Genomic DNA, 19,838 nt, shown 5'->3' with positions numbered 1-19,838 from the left:
GGGCTCAAATTTGACTGTTTGATGTGTGTAATGATATTTGAAAACCGTTTAGACAGAGCTTTGCTCAGTAAAAAGATATACCACTTAGAATAACTAATTCTTGCAATCCATGAGCGCTGCCATATTGTTAAAATCATTACCTCCCTGCTGGGTTATCTCTAAGCATCTAAGAGAGGGCAGCACTGATGCTGCCGTCAGTGAGACACATTGCATTTTTACACACGTTAAGTAACAGAGATAAAATGCCATCATCAAAATGTGAATGGAAACTTGAAAGGAATGTAAAGAGTTGTCATTTTAAACAGTGTTTATGGAGGAAGATTTTGGATCTCAGAATGATGCATTCCCACCAGCAGTTAATGTGACGTGTAACTAGAATGGAGTGTCCGTGGATCAGTGTTATTGTGACCTATTTTTTCTTGCACTCGGTAATTTCTTGTTTATGAGTTTGAACATTATGTGTGCTACATAAATGAGCACACAAGGTGCATTGCACAGCATCCTGACTTTTAAAAAGTGCCTTAGTCCTGTTATTCTTCATACAGCATAAACAGAACCGGCGTACATATCAAGATCTTAATATGTATAAAAAAAAAACAAATCAGAAAAATTTCCGAGGAATTTAAATAAAAAGTAACGATAAGAAACCCCACAAAGAAAATGAAATTACAATTTTATATTAATTTAAATTGAAATCTAAAAACAGCATTTTATTTATGTAAACACTGACTGCCACATCTCCGTACAAACATCTGGAATGCGATGGTCTTATATTTCAGAAATTAATTTATCTATTCATTTTTTTGTACAAATCATAAATAGTTATCTGAGGTTCATTTATAGAAATGTACTAAATCCTTGTCCTCTCATGACAGTACACAAAATGTTCTTCACATCAAGGCATATTTTTTCTTCGTAACTTTTATCAACTCTGTACATAAACACTGGCCTAGTTCCAACATTGACCCAGTCACCAGCAGCAATGTGGCTTATCTACGTCAGAGAACAGATGCATGCTGGGGAATAATGGATTACCTCCATAAACCTTTCACTGAGAGTGTTAAATTGATAAAATCTCTTGACAGAAATAAACAAAAAGGTAACGGACCTCATTTTTAAGTTTCAAAAGGCTTTTAAAATTTATTAAGCAACAATTATTTTTTTCATGTTCACTTCCTTTAAATATATTCTTGACAAAAACAAACTAATTGTTAATCTTTGATTGTTATTTCAAATATTGCAGCAACCTGTTTGCAAAACTCACTGTAGGAATTTCATGAAATATACAGTGAAATCTGAAGCAATGTTGTATAGTAATCAAAAGCAACGTGTCATATATTGTTTACAAACTTGCCACAAGTACATTGTATTACTGTTTCTATCATTTTTCAAAGTAAAACTTTTTCGTTCCCATTGATGCCTATATATTGAAGACCATGTCTGTTTGATTTTTAAATTGCAACAGAATTTTTTCAAGAAAGTATCCAAATATATATGCAGCAATGTTGATTCTCACGGCGAACATTTATTAAATAGTGATAAAACCTTATCTCGATATAACAAATTTGTCCAACAAATAAAGATTTCCGTTAATCTTAACAGCTCCAGGCGCCTAAATTTGTGATGCTTACATGTAGTCACCATGTGTATCCAAGTGTTTAAGTGATGTTTTATTATGCACTGGTGTCGAATTTTATGCTATAATAACTTGTTATACGACAGGGACGTGGATATTTCCTTGATCGTTTGATCCTGTACAGACCAATGCCAGTCTTTTTATTTATTTTATTTGGAATTATTGTAGCAACCATCCATATATCATATAACATAATGTGTCTTTTTTTTTACAACATTCATGTGGTGTTTCTTGGTTAAAAGACAGTTGCATTTATCTTTGCAAAGAAAAATACCATATTTCAATTTTCGCTGGCATTTTATTCAGAAGAAAGCACAACGAAAGTATTATATTACATTTATCTACCTAGAAACCATGATCTGATGCAGGGATGTTTATGAAGCACCTTAAATTTTAGTTTTATGCTATTTTGCAAATTAACACAGAAATAATGAAACTGCAAAATAACGCAGAAATCAAAGATACACTAAAAACGAAAATACAAGATTCAAGATATATATTTTTAAACATAGATCGAAATTCAAGAAACACACAATGTTTACAATATACATGTACTAGTAAGTGAACCTCAAAGTCGTGTAAGATATATACATTGTATATGTTTATAAGAACTCAAATAAGTACATGTAGGTGTATCAATTAATGGGAACTGAACAATAAAATGCTGGGACAGACTTTCACTCTATCAAAGAAATATTTCCTTAAAGTTTGTAAACAATATATGACACGTATAAAATCTATATTCAATTTACACGTCTCTATAGCAAATACACCTAATTAAACGCCAGGTATTATTATCTCGCAGATTTTAAAATCTCGGGGTTTTTTTTCGGAAAGGTGTAAACTAAAGGAAACTACAAGAAAATTCGGATTTTATGTTATCACGATTTGATGCAAAACGGGTTGAATTGCGGAATTAAGTAATCGCATGTCATAAGGAATTTTCAGTAGTATGGAACGGAAAGTGTTGCTCAATTTGACATCTTTTATTTTTGATGCAAAATCAAATCTAGTAATGCGTGCAAAATGTTACATGAAAGAAAGTTTTGCGAGAACAAAACGACTAAAATTTTATAATCATATCTGGGAAAAAAATCGATGAGAAACCGAAAAATTGTTTTGTATGAAACATATGTTCTTCTTATTCATAAATATTCTCATTTCTATTCTTTTTATTTGTAATTGTTTGGACAAGAATGCATGTTTCTGTTTATTGTCATCAAATGCATCCTGATGATTGGATGTCCTAAAAAAATTTATTGTAAAACACAAAAACAAATCACATCCAAGTTGTTTATTTGAATAAAAACGATATTTTTTTCTACAATTAGCATATTATTATCTGAATGTCGATTAACTACTTTCTTAATATCGGATTCCTTTAAGCTTGTACTTGTCAAGATTTTAGAGCGGATGAATATGCTAAGCATACATTTTTATATTGAAAGTGAAAAAAAATAATCATGTTTGTTCAAAAGCTTTATTTGATAATTTGTCAACGTTACATGTATTTCTTAGCACTCAAAGACTCTTGAATCACTGCAATGCTTTATATTGTCTACGCTAATTTGTTTGTTTGATTTTGTGGGGGGGGGGGGTGCATTTGTTTTTGTTTTTTTTTGTTTATCCCTTTTTAGGAGGGGTGCTTGGTTATATTTGGATTTGTTTCGTTAACCGTTGGTTTTTATAGTTTGAAGCACGCAACTTTAGAATCAAGCGATTTAATTTTTGAAACATTGTACTTTAATCTAAACTTTTTGTTTGTTAATCAATGGTGCTAATATTTCCGGGGATTTTTTACTGAAGCTTTTGCTAAATGTATATTACAAGTTCAAATACATGTATAAATTTTACACAAATACTTGAGCTCATATTGCTTAAAAATAGCTGCATACTATTTCCTTTTAAAAACAACAGTTTGATTGAACTAACCCTTTTTCTGTATTTTTCTCTATTGGATTGTCAGTTTTCTGATAACATATTTGATCTACAAAATAAAACATAACACCTTAAGCAACCTTTAATTTTTATCACACATCTACATTGACTGTTTCATATTTACATCATATTATCAAAAAAAGATACACACTGAAACATCACACTTACATTGGTACACTTCATCACTCCTGTACGATGAGGTTGGACAAGCTGTGTCTTTACAAGCGGACCACTGTAAATATCCCTCGTTAGTAAAGATCGGACAGAATCCTGCAAAATACCCGACGATTACAAAACAAAGTTATTAATTAATTGACAAAAGCCGGTTTGTTTAAGAACATATAAGTTAATATTTTTATTCAATTGTTTATATTTGAAAACATGAAGGTCTGCAATTAGGCACAATTTTGTCAACGTTTTGTCTCAAATTATTTTCATAGACGTATTCAAATATACTTATTGATGCAATCAACACTACTGTAGATTCCTAATTAAACGCGAGGAATTAATATCCGCGTAAAATCGCGAGAAGCAACACTCGCGGATTTAAAAATCTCGCTTTTAATTTCTAGAGAGTTTTGAACTATAGGAAATCATAATAAAAATTCGGTGCTCGCGATTTTATATTCTCGCGATTTGATACAGAACAGCGGAATCGCGGAATTAAGTACTCGCGTAAAATAAGGAATTTACAGTATTTTGATTCTTCATGTGCAGTGCAAGATCTTATTATTTTGTAGGGAATTTAGGTGTCATTTTTGTTTGTTGAGAAAATATAAAAGGAATGTTCTCTTCCTATTTTGGGCTAGGTGTCTTAAGATTTTCATTTAAGATGGCGCATTTGGGTTTTTTCTTTTCACTTAATAATATTGCTTTAAAAAGTGCAGATGATATTACATGTAAACGAAATGCATTAACGGGTTCAAAGTATTAGATAAAGACATGTTTATGTACAATTGAAGTGCATGTGTTTATTCTCAACAAGTTTTTCATAGAAAATAAAGAGTGTGTAGAGTCTAACCGTAACCCTGGCTACTATACCTTAGTAGCAAGATATTACCTATGTACTATCCCTAATCATTCGTCTTTTTGGTATAGAACCATCATAGTAAATGAAGTACACTGTATGTACTTAAAAATGAAATAATTCGCAGATCCAGATGGCGTTCAACTTTGCGAATGTATTCTTGCTAATACTATAACAGTTATATACATGTAGCGTTGTAATCCGATTCTTTATACATGTAATTTACATGTACTGTTGAGAAATAAAGTCAACAATACAAGACAAAAAATTATACATTAAGTATATCATTACAAAAAAGATGGTTAACCAACTGACCTAAAAATGGCATAAACCGGAAATTGAGAAATTGATAATGAAGTTGTAATTGATACCGCTTGTAAACAGGCTGGCATCTGTACATTGCTCCCTCAGTGAGACTCCGCCCTCGGTCAGTAAGCAATGGTAGGACTCCGAACCGTTACACGTCGTGTGGGCAGCCCTCACTTTCCATTCTGACTCATTAAAGGGACACCTTTGTACGACTTCGAAGCGATTTCGTATAGCCTGTGCATCTATTTAAGCAAAATAATGTTATAATATTGTAATGCATATAAGAAAGGAGAAGTATTCCTGCATTGGGTGTTCTACCAATTGCAACTAGTAAGCAATTTTGCAAAATTTAAGAAATGTGTTTCGTTATACATGTATTAAACTGATTTTTTTTATAATGGTATCCACAGGGTTCATTCAGTGAATATTGCACTTTTTGCCCAGCTGCATTGCATACTTAATAAATCTCGAAATCATTTAATTGTTTTTACAAACAAAAAAATACGGTTTGAAAAAAAACCCAATATCTGGTTATTGATTACATAGAAAATCACCAACAGACATAATATGAAAATGCATGTAGTAGTCACTCTAAAATATTATTGTATATTAAAACAAGGTCTTCAATTTCAGATTCAAATATCACATCTGAAGACAGCTTTCTGTGCAATTGCAGTCCCTTAACACTATTTCAAAAGGGTTTGATTTAAAAACAATCCCACAAATTTATTAAAAAACGAATTTATTTTTTCTCCAGTTGATTTATGACGGGAACATGCATCATGCATGTAAGAGAGAAATATGCATTTTTCTTGCTTGTCGAGTAAATAAAAGTTTGAAAGGTCAAACTATCATTTTATAAGATAAATCAAAATAAATCAAATATACAGATAAAAGATATATATCACACGCAAAATAAAATGTACTTTGTTTAAGATGATTCCAAATACCAAATTGATTATTCCGTACGAAATGATTTATTTTACGTATAATTTGCGTATTTAGCAATTTTAAGAGATTACGTTCTTGATATAAAACGCGGGACGATTCAAGTAACCTCTCTCTCTCTCTCTCTCTCTCTCTCTCGATCGAGCTTTAAAGAGTCTGGTTGAAAAAACTTGTTCATAGCCGTTTTTCGAAACGCATAGCTACTTAAAACAACGGCGGTCGGTAATCAAACTAGAAAACTGACCAGTCAGGAAGGGCCCCGCTATGACAATTAATATAGAGAAGTGAAAAAAAATCCATCCTCTTTATATTAACAATGATGAAAAATAAATGCCCGGCATAAGATGTAAAGAACTGCAATATATATAAGGTGGTAAAAAAAAAATGAAAATTATAAGTAACAACTGTATTTTTAAAATTTCAAGATAATTCCTAAATGTCCAAAAACTCTAAATAGTAACCTTGTATCTGCATAAAACAGGGATAACCTCATGTCTTATAAAAAAACTTATTTAAATGTGTATTTAAAAAAGATTTACACAGGTGTTTTATAAAATGCAATCCTTCAGTGAATGCAAATACATTGTATCACCCAGGGTTGACCTCAACTTCAAAACAAACATCAGTTGCAGACAAAGGTGTTCATTAATCTTCATATGACAGATAGAGATAAGCCTCTAAATTTTCTGCAGCAGGCAAGATAATAAATCCCAGGGGACTAATTGTTCTGCTCTCTCATCCTTTTCTTCTAAATTTACAATAAGATTTTTTTTTCAGAAATGACAGAATGGGGTTATTATCTGATTACATGTTAAAATTAACAGCATTAAGGCAGAAAAAAATAAAAATAAATAATTAAAAATAAAATAGTGAAGAAGGATATCTTAATATATATCTTGATTTTATAATTCAATAATTTAATTCTGGTTGTAACGCGCTTTCCAATTGGCTAAAAAATTATTTTATATTGTATAAAGAATGTTGCCTACGTCATAGTAAGACTAACGTCAAAAACGTATCAATACGCCTGACGTTACGTTTGAATTTTGTACAATTTTACGTCATTTTAAAGGTCAAATGACCGTTTTTATCTACAAAGAAGAGTAAAAAAAATTAAATTATAAGCAAGGAATTCAATATTTATTAGTTTTATACGATATAAAATGGTTTGGAACAGTTTACGCTTTTTTATAAACCGCTTCGCGGTTTATAAAGCGTAAACTGCCCCAAACCATTTTATATCGTATAAAACAAATAAATATTGAATTCATTCCTTAAATAAATTATCATAAATCATTGTGTACAGTATTTTAACCAAAATAAAGTATGAATATTATATTTTAAATCCATATTTCAAAGAATGTACACAATACTACACATCATTCAAAATTGACCTTAACTTCAAAACAAAGTTCATTTGCAGACACAGGCAGTGCAGTAATTAATCTCAATGTGACAGATAAAGATAAAGCTTAGGATTTTCTTCCTGTGGAAGGGTAATTAATCCAAAAGGACAAATATTGCACAGCCTTCCAAGTATACAATGGTAACATTCTCAGCAGTTATCTCTCTTTGCCCATTCATTCTTATGCATAGTTAAAGAATCTACCCCACCACCCCAGCTCCAAACCAGAAGACATAGAGAACCAAACTTAGCATCAAAAAATGTATTTCTGCCTACTGAACTACCATACCAAATTTGAACTTGATTTGGCAACCGTAAAAAAAGTTAGAAAAAAACAGAAAATTTGTGGACAGAAGAGTGACAGACGGACGGACAGAAGGACGGACGGACAGAGTGATTACTATAGGGCACCCGCAAATCCTTGCGGGGCCCTAATTGAAGAATTTTGAGATGTCAATACTACCTTGAAAATATAAAAGTTGGATTCTTGTTTCAAACAATAAATTTAAATGCCACCTCTATATTCCTTTTTTTTCAACTATAAATGATATCATGTTTCAAGGTTTTTAAAAAAATACTTTTCAAACATTGAGACACCATTGACAAATATAAATAAAGACCAAGGAAAGAACAATGTAGATTATTTTACTTACCTTGTAAACAAATTGAAGTCCACAAAATGATCATGATGATTAATTTTAAAGTGCCAAAATATGTGCACATTGTCATGTTTAATCTGCGCAGTTTAACACCTGAACAACTAAAACGAAAGTAGAGAGTTCATATTTTGATATACTTCTTTTAGTATATCTTTCTACCGTTTAACATTGTTCAATACAACTTACATTTGAATGTAACACAAACAAATAAGTTTTGTCTAGCTTGCCAATTTGTAGGAAAATATACACCCACCGTGTATACGCACAGAAACCGAAACAAGGAATTACCTTAGGAATGTTAGTTTTCTATGGTGTGCCGTTTTAGTAAATTACAGGTATACGAGGGTTGTCCCAAAATGACGTATCAAAACTGCAAATTTGTTCACTGCAATTTATTATACTACTCTTTTGTTCCATGACACTTTGTCAGGCAGTACGTACCCTAAAAATCAAAACCGTGCTGCTTTTTTTAGGAAAAAAATCAGTAAGACAAGTTTTGCTAGGCGACGCAATGTGTGATGTCGGAAATTTCCAGTCTTTGTTGCTAAACCCTTCACATCGTTAATAACTTTACAAAATACATTTTAGCATTTCATTTCCGAATTATCTTTAAAAAAAATACCGTTTTTGAACATGTTTCCTGGGTGCACATTCACTATGCATATCTAAATATAGTTTTGTTTTTAAAATACATCTTAAGAACAAACAATCTGTCGACTCCAAACATGCCCTGTGTTAGTTGCTTTCTGTACTCATTAAATGTCGTTTAGCATTTTTGCCAATCATTTCTATCGGTCGAGATGTCTTTATTTCCTTGATGTCATCGATCGTTTTCGATGTCACTAGGCTACTGATTCATAAAATGCATTTCTTAGCAGTTTTGTTAATTTTATCAATCTTAAATTGGCCCAAAATTTGTGTTAATGTCTCTACAAAATGCAAGTAGCTACCGTTGCGCCGCCTCAAACACTGACGTTGCCATTTACTACGGATTCACACTTCATATCACAAAACGCCCTGTAAAATCTGTAAAAAAAAAAATTGAAGAGCTAAAACTTTTATTGTGTAATAAAATACTTATTTTTAATTTTTTCATAACATTTGTATGTTTATATTTTACAATACCAAATAAACCATTTTGAATAAAAGCGTTAAAAGAAAATTACACATTTACAGAGTTAAGGGACTACGTTTCAAGGTTTTCAAGAAGAAAATGAACAATTTTCATAACTCAATACTTTTTTAAGTTTTACGTGAGATGTCTATTTGCCTTATGTATGCAAAGCTTTGAAGACGTGGCATTACTAATGGTGGTTTTTTTTTTGCATTATAGATTGATAAATAAATTTGATAATGATCTTAACAACTTCTGTTGTGTTCATTATGTACTGGCATTTGAAGAAAATTCTTAACTTTGACTTTGATATTACTTTAGGTTATTGCATGTGTTCAACTGTATACTGTATTGAAATCAGAATAAGATAATAGTTCAAACTATAAATATTTGTTTAATTTATCTAAATAATCAATTTCCATATCAAATTTTGGCAATAATTTCAAAAAAATTATCATATCTGTTTGGGGTCCCATATTTAAACAAAAAACAAAAACAAAAACAAACAAACATTCAAAAATGGCATGTCACATGAATCCCGAATAAAATAAATGAACATAGGATGATTAACATAACTAGGTATTACAGGTGCCAATCTCCTAAAATTTAATACTGTATTTAAAATATGTTTTTATAATAATAAAAAAAGAAAATAATAATGTTTTTAAAAGCAAAAATATTTTAATTTTCGAATAACATTAAAGGCGCTTTATAAAATAAATTTTGTTATTTGAAAACAATATCCACAAAATATCACTCAACATCACACGACTTTATGTAGAATTATTGATAGTTGATGTTCACTTCAATAAAATGGGTTTTTTTCTGTTTGAGAGGCTAAATTCAAGTTATAGTCATATTTTTACGAAACACCATGAAGCGGTACATTTCTCCAATGCTTTTCTTGGGCCGTACACTGAAATAGAGGACATGCGCACTAACATATGTACATGTACATACAGCGTTAGAAGTCAATATCTGGAACCCCAAATCCATATAGTGTGTAGATAAGGCAGCCATCGTCGACCACACAAGTAAGTCTTACCAAATAAATCCTAAATGCGACTAAAAAGCATTAAATATTGTTGATACTTTTATATTTTCAAAATGAAAACACGTACATGTATAAACTTGCTAAAAACAATATTTTTTGCTTGACACTTTTTAAAGATAGATACTAGATATTCAAGTAAAATGTTTCGATGATATTCATACTATTAGCACAGTGTCAAACTGAGAGTTTAGACTATACAAATTGAATAGTACACATCTTGTTTTGTATCAATGTTTTAAAACTTGAAATGATGCACTTGTCTTACCTTTCATTAAATGAAGCAATTAGTAATATAACAAAAATAATTTTGCTCTCATCCTTACTACTACTTGTACATTTAGATCTATTCTTTTATTATTTTATTGATACATGTACATTCCAGGTACCTGTAACGTAGACTAGAATGATTAGAATAATCACCTGTCTCTTGATTGCAACGTTACAATGTTGCCACGCTCTTCATACAGTGATGTCCAATGTCAACGACTGGGGGAATGGAAGGTTTGAGGGTCACGTGACTTTCCCGGTACATGGTGAGGACATCGGAGGCTGGGAGTGTATCATCACGTTCTCAGAACCCGTCACCGGACTATCGGTATAACAGAGAGCATGCTTTGATTTAACTTTTATAATATAAATTAATATTGTACTTGTTCGCATTTTTCCTCTTTACATAAACATTTACCATACCAAAAATATCAATAGATTTAAATATTGTTGAAAGTGTATAATAGTCTTTATCTTTGCTAAAACCGTTATTAACAACATCGTTCAGATGTATACACTGTCCATATATGATTGCTTTTAAAGCTTTAATGGTTATTTTCAAATGAATTTTAAAACCAACATCTTGTCCTAAAAATAATTATAATATCTTTTGATTTTGATATATAGATATAAATATCTAGCAAGTAAGATCAAATTAAATAAAAAGAAGAGAATTTCGTAATTGGATATATTACATTTTTCCCCATGTTTTGCCTTATTTATTTGTATCTTTAGTTGATAGATCTATACTTTTTAGAAACATAATTTAAACTGATACATGCCAACTTTTTAATCTTATTAATATAATACATATTGAACAATGATTTTTTCTCAAATATTAGAGTAAAAAGTATGTAAGCATAAATTTCCGTGACACGTGTATGTACGTGTAATAGGATAGAAACCTGTAACTAACCGTTCGATATCACATGCCTCAATTAATCAGGATCAACATTTTTCTTTTTTATCTCTTTATTAACATAAATTTCATGATCGAAAATAATCAACGTCAAATATGGACATTTAAAAACAGCCTTGATTTGTTGTAACTGTTATGATTTAATCACAATGTTGTTGTAGGAATGGATGGGGGACATCATCAAACACTCAACTGACAACAGAGTCTACGTCCTGGTGAATAAACCCCACACAGGAATACAGAAAGACGGACAAACCCTGGACATCACCATCCAGGCGAGCTACACGGGCAGTAAGGCCCCAACGGCCACTGCTGAGCTGGTCAATCTAGCCCACGACGGAATGACTCCCCCGACATCTGCTGTAGGTATGTCATTGAAGTGTCCGTGAAGTTAAAAAAAAGTTTCTTTGAAATTGTAGAAAGTCAATATCCCAAAATTTTACATACGAATGTTCCGCGATAAGAGGGATAGTCCCTGGGACGGGGAAACTAAACTTACATCGTATAAAGTTTTGTAGTGACTGTATGGTGAAAATGAAAACAAACATAATTCTTTAAATTCAATCTCTATAAATTTCATACAATGGAAAGTTAAATTTTGTACGTATGATTCATGCTTTTACTTATACATGCAAATGACGCGGTTTACTCTTTTTATGGGAAACCACCTTGAAAAAAAATATTTTCATTATTTTGTTAGATGATGGGACCAAGTACAATTATGATGAGGTCTTGATGAAGTCCATCTTGTTTTACGAGGCTCAGAGATCAGGAAAACTACCAGACGAAAACAGAATCCCTTGGAGAGGAGACTCCTCCCTGCTGGACGCTGGAGACAACGGCGAGGATCTCACAGGAGGCTGGTATGACGGTGGGTACATTGAGTGCATATGTAATAGGTTCAGTTGATGAAATATGCATGCAATTATTTTAAAAGAAGCAAATTAAAATGTTTAATCATTCTAGTGAAGTATTAAGAATAAAATAACAAATTTAAAGTAAAACATTGGTTAATATCTTAATAACTAATCTCATTTTCAATTCCTTAAAGACAATGTATTCGTCTTCATAAACTTATCACCTGTAAATAACAAAACACGTTCAGCTTCATTTGTACAAAAATGTATATATTGACTACTGGGTATATTCTATGCTTGAAATAACTCAACCTCCCTCTCTAAAATATCGTGTTTAGCAAAATGTGAGTACATGTTAATGTGAGTACATTTCAGTCCCGCTTGCTGTGTATTATAGCGGGTGACAACATTAAGTTCGGTTTCCCTATGGCGGCCTCCACGACCCTGCTGACTTGGGGTCTGCTGCGTTACAAGGACGCCTACCAGCACAGCGGCCAGTTAGAACACATGTACTCCTGTATCCGTTGGCCGCTAGAATGGATGCTGAAATGTCACACCGCACCTAACGAGCTATACGTACAGGTACTCCATTGCATTAAGTCACCATATTTGCAATTGTGAAATGCAAAATAAGGAAGCTTTAGTTAAAATATTTATTGAAGACAGAAGTAAGTAATATTTAAATAAGCAGTGGTGGTAACAAAACGTTATTTCCAACTTTAATCCTGAGTGAACTTCTAATGATTCATTTACATTTTGTAATCACTATTCTGAAAATCATTCTTACACAAATATTTTATATTTGAAATGCTTAAATTACTAGTTGTAATTGGCACCAGTTATATTGTCTAGTATGATTTTAAAAAAATCATTTTCATAAATTGATTTGATTCAATGCTAGAATTCAAACTACAACCAAGAAATTTCGGAACCTATCGTTCTCACTGTTATTAATATTTTTTAACTTAAATGATTTATTCGTGTTAATGGAATATGTCTTTTAAAAATTGGTCAAATATGATAAAACACAAGTAAATACTTTATATATATCAAATATAATGTATCAATCATTGTGATAATGCTAAAAAATGTAAGCAGACGTTTGCTGAAAATAAATAGATGTCCTTCATGTTAAAACTTTGTTCAAATTTTAAAAAATGATTTCTTAGGTGGGAAGTGGTCAATCGCACTCTTTGTGGGACCGACCTGAAGGCATTACAACAAAACAGCAGGCATATAAAGTTGATGATACTCACCCAGGAAGCGACGTAGCTGGGGAGTATGCAGCAGCAATGGCCGCGGGATATCTAGCTTTTAAAGATAAAGGTTGATTAACCGATTTAAAATATTGAAAAATGTTTTCGAATCAATATACAGATACAAGTTAAATATTTGCCGAAAGTTTCGAATTATATTTGTTATAAAGTATAATTGTTTGCTGACTGCAGTTATATTGTAATTCTATTTTATACATTGAAATTACAATAATTTTTCAAAACTGTATAGATATCAATTTTGTCATAGATCCTGCATTCGCGACCAAATTGCTGGAACATGCCAAACAAATAAATGACTTTGCAGTAGCCTACAAGGGCAAATACTCCGACAGTGTGACCGCCGCAGCTGAATTCTACAGGTAAAGTAGTTTAATGTTTTTATATATCAAAAAATTATTCCGTTTTGAAAATTTGAAATCCTGATGGTTGTATATAGATTCATTATACCCATTGGATTAGTATACGACTTAAATAGGAAGTAACGTTAGCCTTGCACAAGATAAGATTTGTTTTCACATTATTTCACATCGTTTTGCTTTCAAACTACGTTTTTTTATCTATGGGATATGTTTATAGATGCATACATATATATATATATTTACTGTATACCAAAAACCGATACAGAATGACATACGTATTTCTCCAGGTCGGTGGATTATAACGATGAGTTAACCTGGGCGGGCGCCTGGCTATACAAAGCCACCAATGAAACCAAGTACCTGACCCAAGCTGAAACATACTACGTCACCGGTGCATCATGGGGGCAATCTTGGGACGACAAGACAGCAGGATGTCAGGTACATCACCCACAATGACCTGTTTTCTGTGCTTTAGAAAATATATCAAAAATATATCTCAATAGTGATTTTTAGCCGTGCTCTGCTGAAAGCAGAGTCCTGGCTGTAGGCAGACAAATCGCCAATGTTACTATAAATAGCACAACTTCAAAAGTAAACAAAAAACCGAACAGCGTCAAAGTAAAAGCTTCCGCTATACCAAATAATTACACAAAGAGCCACCTTTTGTCAAAAGTGTTGCAATTGTTATTTTGTTTCTTTTCTTTAATTTCGAGAGAATTGTCTGTTTTTTAGTTTTCTTATTAATAATGTATTTTAAAAACAAGACTTGTTACAAAGTTCAAGGCAGCAACTGTTGAACTTTTTTCTACTAGACAAACATATTTTTGTTTATAGCCGCTTTGCCGACATTAAAAGCATGAGAGAGAGAGAGAGAGAGAGAGAGAGAGAGAGAGAAATTTGTCACACAATATGCATAAAGGCACACTAAAAGAGCCCGGCTTTCAGTACTTCAGTACTTTGATTTACTCAGGTTTTGTTGTACGAGGAGACTGGAAAAGACAAGTATAAACAAGATATAGAAGCCACATTCCAGGATTGGATGCCTGGAGGCAGTGTGCCATACAGCCCAAAAGGACTGGCCTTCAGAAGCCAGTGGGGTTCACTAAGATACGCATGTAAGACAGATTCCATTTTATATGGTATTAATGTTTCTTGCTGAAATAGATTCAGAACTTCAACTGCTTGATGCAGATATTTCCTTAATAAAGGTGTATTGTTTAGAAAACTGTTGTTATCGCACCCAAGTCCGTTTTAGAGCCCAACATACATGTACGTGAAAAATGAACTTTTTAGTGTATCACAATTAATCACCATTACCTTACGCTAATTAGCCAGATTCACTGACATTGCATTTGTATTGTTTATGAATCTTCATCATCAGTTCTTTGATTAAAGCAAACATGGCTTTCATGGCCCTGTTGGCCGCCGACGATGGTCTCCACTCTACCAGTTATCGTACTTGGGCCAAGAGTCAGATCAATTACGCACTTGGGGATGCTGGGAGAAGTTTTGTTTGTGGATTTGGTGTTAACCCGCCAGTACAACCACACCATAGAGGGGCGTATGTACACACTTTAAGATGAATCTTTCAACATTTTGAAGTTCATGAAAATACCTGTAGAGTGACACCTTTGTTTAATATTTGCCTGCATGACTACTCCTTGATTAATTTGATATTTTAACATCCGACCTTTTTAATGCAACAAAAACTTTTTTCACATATCAATAGAAACATCTTAGACCATGCATAAACCAAACATATTAAGCTTACTATTTTTACAAGATATAGTCCGGTAAACAGCACGATAGGGTTCTAATTAAAACATTGTTAAAACAGTTTTAGTAACAATATTTCACATATCATTTTTTGTGCAAAAACACCCTTTTTAATACAAAAGCAACAATTCAAACTAAAGAGTCTAAACATATGGTCACATCATATATTCCACTCTTACACTAGGTTTTCTCATGCATCAAAATATATTCAACACAGTTTTAGTTTGGGTATATCACTATTCAGTCATAATTGCTTACATATATCATGTCACTGTGTTGAAACAATTTCACATATTGAGATGCATCGGAAGCAATATAAATATATGTAGTCAATGTGTTACATATTCTCTATATGATAAATCAGCTCAATAATTTCTAGTTCTTGCCCTACTCTGCCTGCTCCGTGCAGCTGGGCTGACCAGACTAAGCATGCACCAAATCCGCACGTGCTGTACGGCGCGTTGGTAGGCGGACCGGACGGACACGATTCCTACCGTGACAGTCGTCTGGACTTCCAGAGCAATGAAGTGGCGTGTGACTACAACGCTGGCTTTCAGTCGGCCGTGGCAGGTGACGTAAACATTTCTAATCTATTTAAACCATGTTGTAAATTGCAAGATTAGGTTTATTTCTAAGAAGCAAATTCGATTTAAGTCAACAGGATTTTATTTTTCATATAAATTCTGCCTTTTTACTTTTGCGTCTTAGAAGCATTTTTTTATGTGTGACGATAATTCTTTTATTTTTTTATTTTTAATGTTTAAAAATCAAATATTCTTTTCTTTATCTTTACATAATTTATCGTATACAAGAAATATCATGATTGTAAAATCTGAATTATAGTTATGGTTATATTATGGTCATATATATTGTAACTGATGATACACGATGCTTTGATCTAAACTATTTGTTTAATCTTAATTTTTCAGGTTTGGAGTCTTTGTTTTTACGTGGCATGTTGAGTTAATGTATAATCTGAATAAAACATCAAACAATCAAACATGTTAGTATTATATTAAGTGCAAAAATCACATCAACCAAAGATTATTTTCATCCTAAGTAATTATGAAAAGAAAAAAAAACTACTTTTCCTATTTATTTATGGCACTCAAGCATTAACATCGAGTATATCATACAGCGATGATAATTAATTGCAAATGATAGGGATAACAATTGTTCCTTAATATATTTAACATTTAACACAAGCAAACAACATCTTTAAAATACAAACGCCACCTAAAGATGTTCTATTCCTTAAATATTAAAACAGTTGCCGTCAGCTGTCTATAGCAGTTAAAGAGGCTATTGTGTTAAACGAATGTTAGCAGAGAGACTAGTGTTCTAACATTGTTGGACAATCGTCCCTCTACATGTTAAACACTGGTCTCTAGTAACGTTCAAAAATATACATGTATATAATGTATACTAACTACAGTGTATATTGAATTAATATAAACCCGAAATGCATATATGCATAGTGTGCTTTTAAAAGCAAAGGTTGCATTAAAGGTCACAGTCCATCTATTCTTATATGGATCTCAACTAAATCACGTCAGGATTTGAGAGTGTTGTACCTTTTGACCGTGGTTTGCGATGTTCTGCAGTTTGACTTTGTAACTGTATTTGTTTCTTCAGCTTGCTGCTACTTGTCTTTGAACATCTATCGCTGAAGTAGGTGCATTTCTTAAAACCTAAAATTTGTACCAACAAGACTCATCTAAATAATTCTGACATTAATACCATGTAACTTTTGCCACATCCAAAGAACAAATGCGACAATTTCATACATGAAGCACTGTATATTGTTAAAGATGAATAGAAAAGTTACAGATAGTACAAACATTTTAATTGCCATGACTTGTTCTTTTCATGCTTTGAAGGAATTAAAATCATATAGATTATTCGAGGTCATATTTCTGTAGGCTCGTTGTTGCCCGATTTTTTTCTTTTTAAAATCTATCTCAATAATCGCACGTTGGATAAGTTGTATGCATTAAAGACTTTTTCGCAATGTTAAAATTAGAATTTCATTTAAGGTATAGGCTGGGTATTTACAACTGGTTCCACCTCTATCGCGACATTTATCTGATAAATCGGTGAAAATGGTTTTTTAAGCAATTGACACTCAGCCGTAGCGATATGATTTTTTCCTTTCCAATATTTAAAAGGAGACATTAAATTGAAGCGATCTGTATTCACTAAACACACCTTTTCATTCTGTAAAATTGCCGACTTAAATTTGAAAATAAACAATGTAAGGATGATAATGCGTATTTTAAAGGTTTGCAATTTTGTTACATAAAACATATAACGAACAAGAATTCATTCAAATTTATTCATTGCATAAGCATAGTTATTCGGTTAAAAATGGCAAGCCCATATAGCATTTAACGAATTTTGCTACATAAGAAGCACAGAACGAACTAGAGTGTCATTCAAATCTATTCATAATGGTTGCGTAAGCACAATAATTTGGGAGGAAATGACTAGCTCATATATCATCAAACTAATACAAAGCACCTACAGATGCTTTTTTTTAAAAAATCCTTCCAGATTTCATATACATGTACATATTTTTTTCAATATGACACTCGGACATTAACATAGTCAAGTCACAAGAAAAATTGTATTGTTTTTAATTTTCTGAAAAATAAAAGAACAACATGTAAAATGTTAATAAATAAATTTGTAGATTCAACATGATTAAGAATTTATTAAATAGTTTTTAAAATTAAATGTGCACATTTTTAAGACAATGGTACAATTACCAGTGTGTGAGGAAACTGCTGTGCACCGATAACAAAAATAAGAATTGAATTAAACCTTATGACACTATTCATAACTAATAATAGGCAGTTCATCAATACATGTACGTGTACACGTAGTATGTCGATGCATACATGTACTTGTATTGTAACGTGAACTTGCTATTAAGGATCCTGGACACCCCGTGACTTCAACTTTTATGACAGAACGTCACAACATGGCGATTTAAACGCATAGTGAAGCAGTTTTTATCATTTTGATGTATGTTTCTGTGGCGCAATGGGTGTGGCTTCATTCTACCAACCAGCAGGTTTTTCTGGTCATTTTCAAGTCAAACAACTGCTAAAAATCCACATCTTTTAGTAATTTAGAAGTATGAGCTTGTTTGAAGAACTTTACCCAAATGTGTGAATGGCATTAAAAAACTTCCAAAAATAAAACAAAATAACAAAAACCATTAAATAAACAACCAAAAAATAAGGCGTCATATTCTTCAAGGAATCTCCTTACTTCTCTTTTATTCTGTCATCGTTGTATGGGAGTGCAGTGATATGGATTTAGGTCCTATAGACATTTGCTTAAACACAATGCCTAATGTATTCTCACTTTATAGTAAAATTTAATATATTTATTTAATAGTAAATATCGATTATTGACGGCATTGAAAGGTACATGCATATAAATGACCAATATTTTGTTTAAGCTACTTTCCTGCTTCTTCGCCACGAGTATACTTGAACATGTATTCCTATTTTAGCATTTCGAAAATTAACCAACCAATAGCAAACGAAATCGTTTCTGCTCTTAAACTTTACCGAGAGCCTCAGAGCTTACTTTAGTATTGAGGACGTAATAATGATTTTTGCACGAGCCTTAAGGGTTTTCATGATTTAATCAAGAAACCAGCCACGTCCATATATACATGTACATGTATCTCAATGATATTTGTGTAAATGCTTATTACCTGAAAGAATCTGACAACAGCAGTTCAAAACAAACCAAAGCTCTCTAGTTATTCTCCAGATAAATATCCTTGTATATCGAGAATTGATTTCACTTTTGAACTATCCTAACAATTTTGAAATACATGTAGATATCATTTAGCTTTAAACTAGTTGATTTTAAGGTTCGAACTTAATATATTTGACTTTATTTTAGCATATTTTTATAACAATTACAAACTTCTGTAATCTTTCTTTTTTCCAACTCATAAGCACATGATTGATTTTCTTCTATGAGAACTGAACTGTTTTATAATAATGTTAATTTTTTCATCCCAATTTAAAGCTGCCTCACACAATTATGAAAAGATTAACCAAATTTCGTAATCTACTAGAGATTCTGCATTACGATGATTTTAAATACACAAGTAGATTCTCTTTCGTTTTGTGTTTAAAAATGTAGTTTTGAAAATAGTGTTGTGACAGTGAGTATTCATAGATATCATAATAATGGAAATGGAAAGAAATAAAGCAGAAATTATAACATTGAAAAGACCTTGTATAAATCTAAGATTGCGTATGAATG

The 19,838-nt window shown here is 32.0% G+C and overlaps 2 protein-coding genes across 2 annotated transcripts in view; one reads left to right on the top strand and one right to left on the bottom strand.

Annotated features, from left to right (window-relative positions):
- Positions 1–8,203, bottom strand: part of LOC128187251 (uncharacterized) — a 65,625-nt gene extending 57,422 nt beyond the window's left edge. Inside the window, exons 1-5 of the mRNA XM_052857550.1 lie at positions 8,109–8,203; positions 7,917–8,023; positions 4,973–5,152; positions 3,743–3,844; positions 3,569–3,623 (exon numbers count right to left, since the gene is read on the bottom strand). Coding sequence (XP_052713510.1) covers positions 3,569–3,623; positions 3,743–3,844; positions 4,973–5,152; positions 7,917–7,992 — 413 coding nt within the window. The 5' untranslated portion in view covers positions 7,993–8,023; positions 8,109–8,203. The remainder of the gene's footprint in view (positions 1–3,568; positions 3,624–3,742; positions 3,845–4,972; positions 5,153–7,916; positions 8,024–8,108) is intronic.
- Positions 8,204–9,951: 1,748 nt separating this feature from the next.
- On the top strand, positions 9,952–16,545 carry LOC128188816 (endoglucanase E-4-like). Its single transcript, XM_052860094.1, has 12 exons — positions 9,952–10,070; positions 10,473–10,685; positions 11,438–11,642; positions 11,977–12,147; positions 12,531–12,715; positions 13,303–13,459; positions 13,658–13,769; positions 14,057–14,207; positions 14,740–14,884; positions 15,165–15,330; positions 15,925–16,115; positions 16,475–16,545. Exons 2-12 carry the CDS (start codon positions 10,494–10,496, stop codon positions 16,510–16,512), a joined length of 1,713 nt encoding a protein of 570 aa, XP_052716054.1. The 5' UTR covers positions 9,952–10,070; positions 10,473–10,493; the 3' UTR covers positions 16,513–16,545.
- Positions 16,546–19,838: the final 3,293 nt, after the last annotated feature.

Source organism: Crassostrea angulata, chromosome 6, assembly GCF_025612915.1.
Source record: "Crassostrea angulata isolate pt1a10 chromosome 6, ASM2561291v2, whole genome shotgun sequence".
NCBI lineage: Eukaryota > Metazoa > Mollusca > Bivalvia > Ostreida > Ostreidae > Magallana > Magallana angulata.
This window is presented reverse-complemented; position numbering and strand designations above follow the sequence as displayed.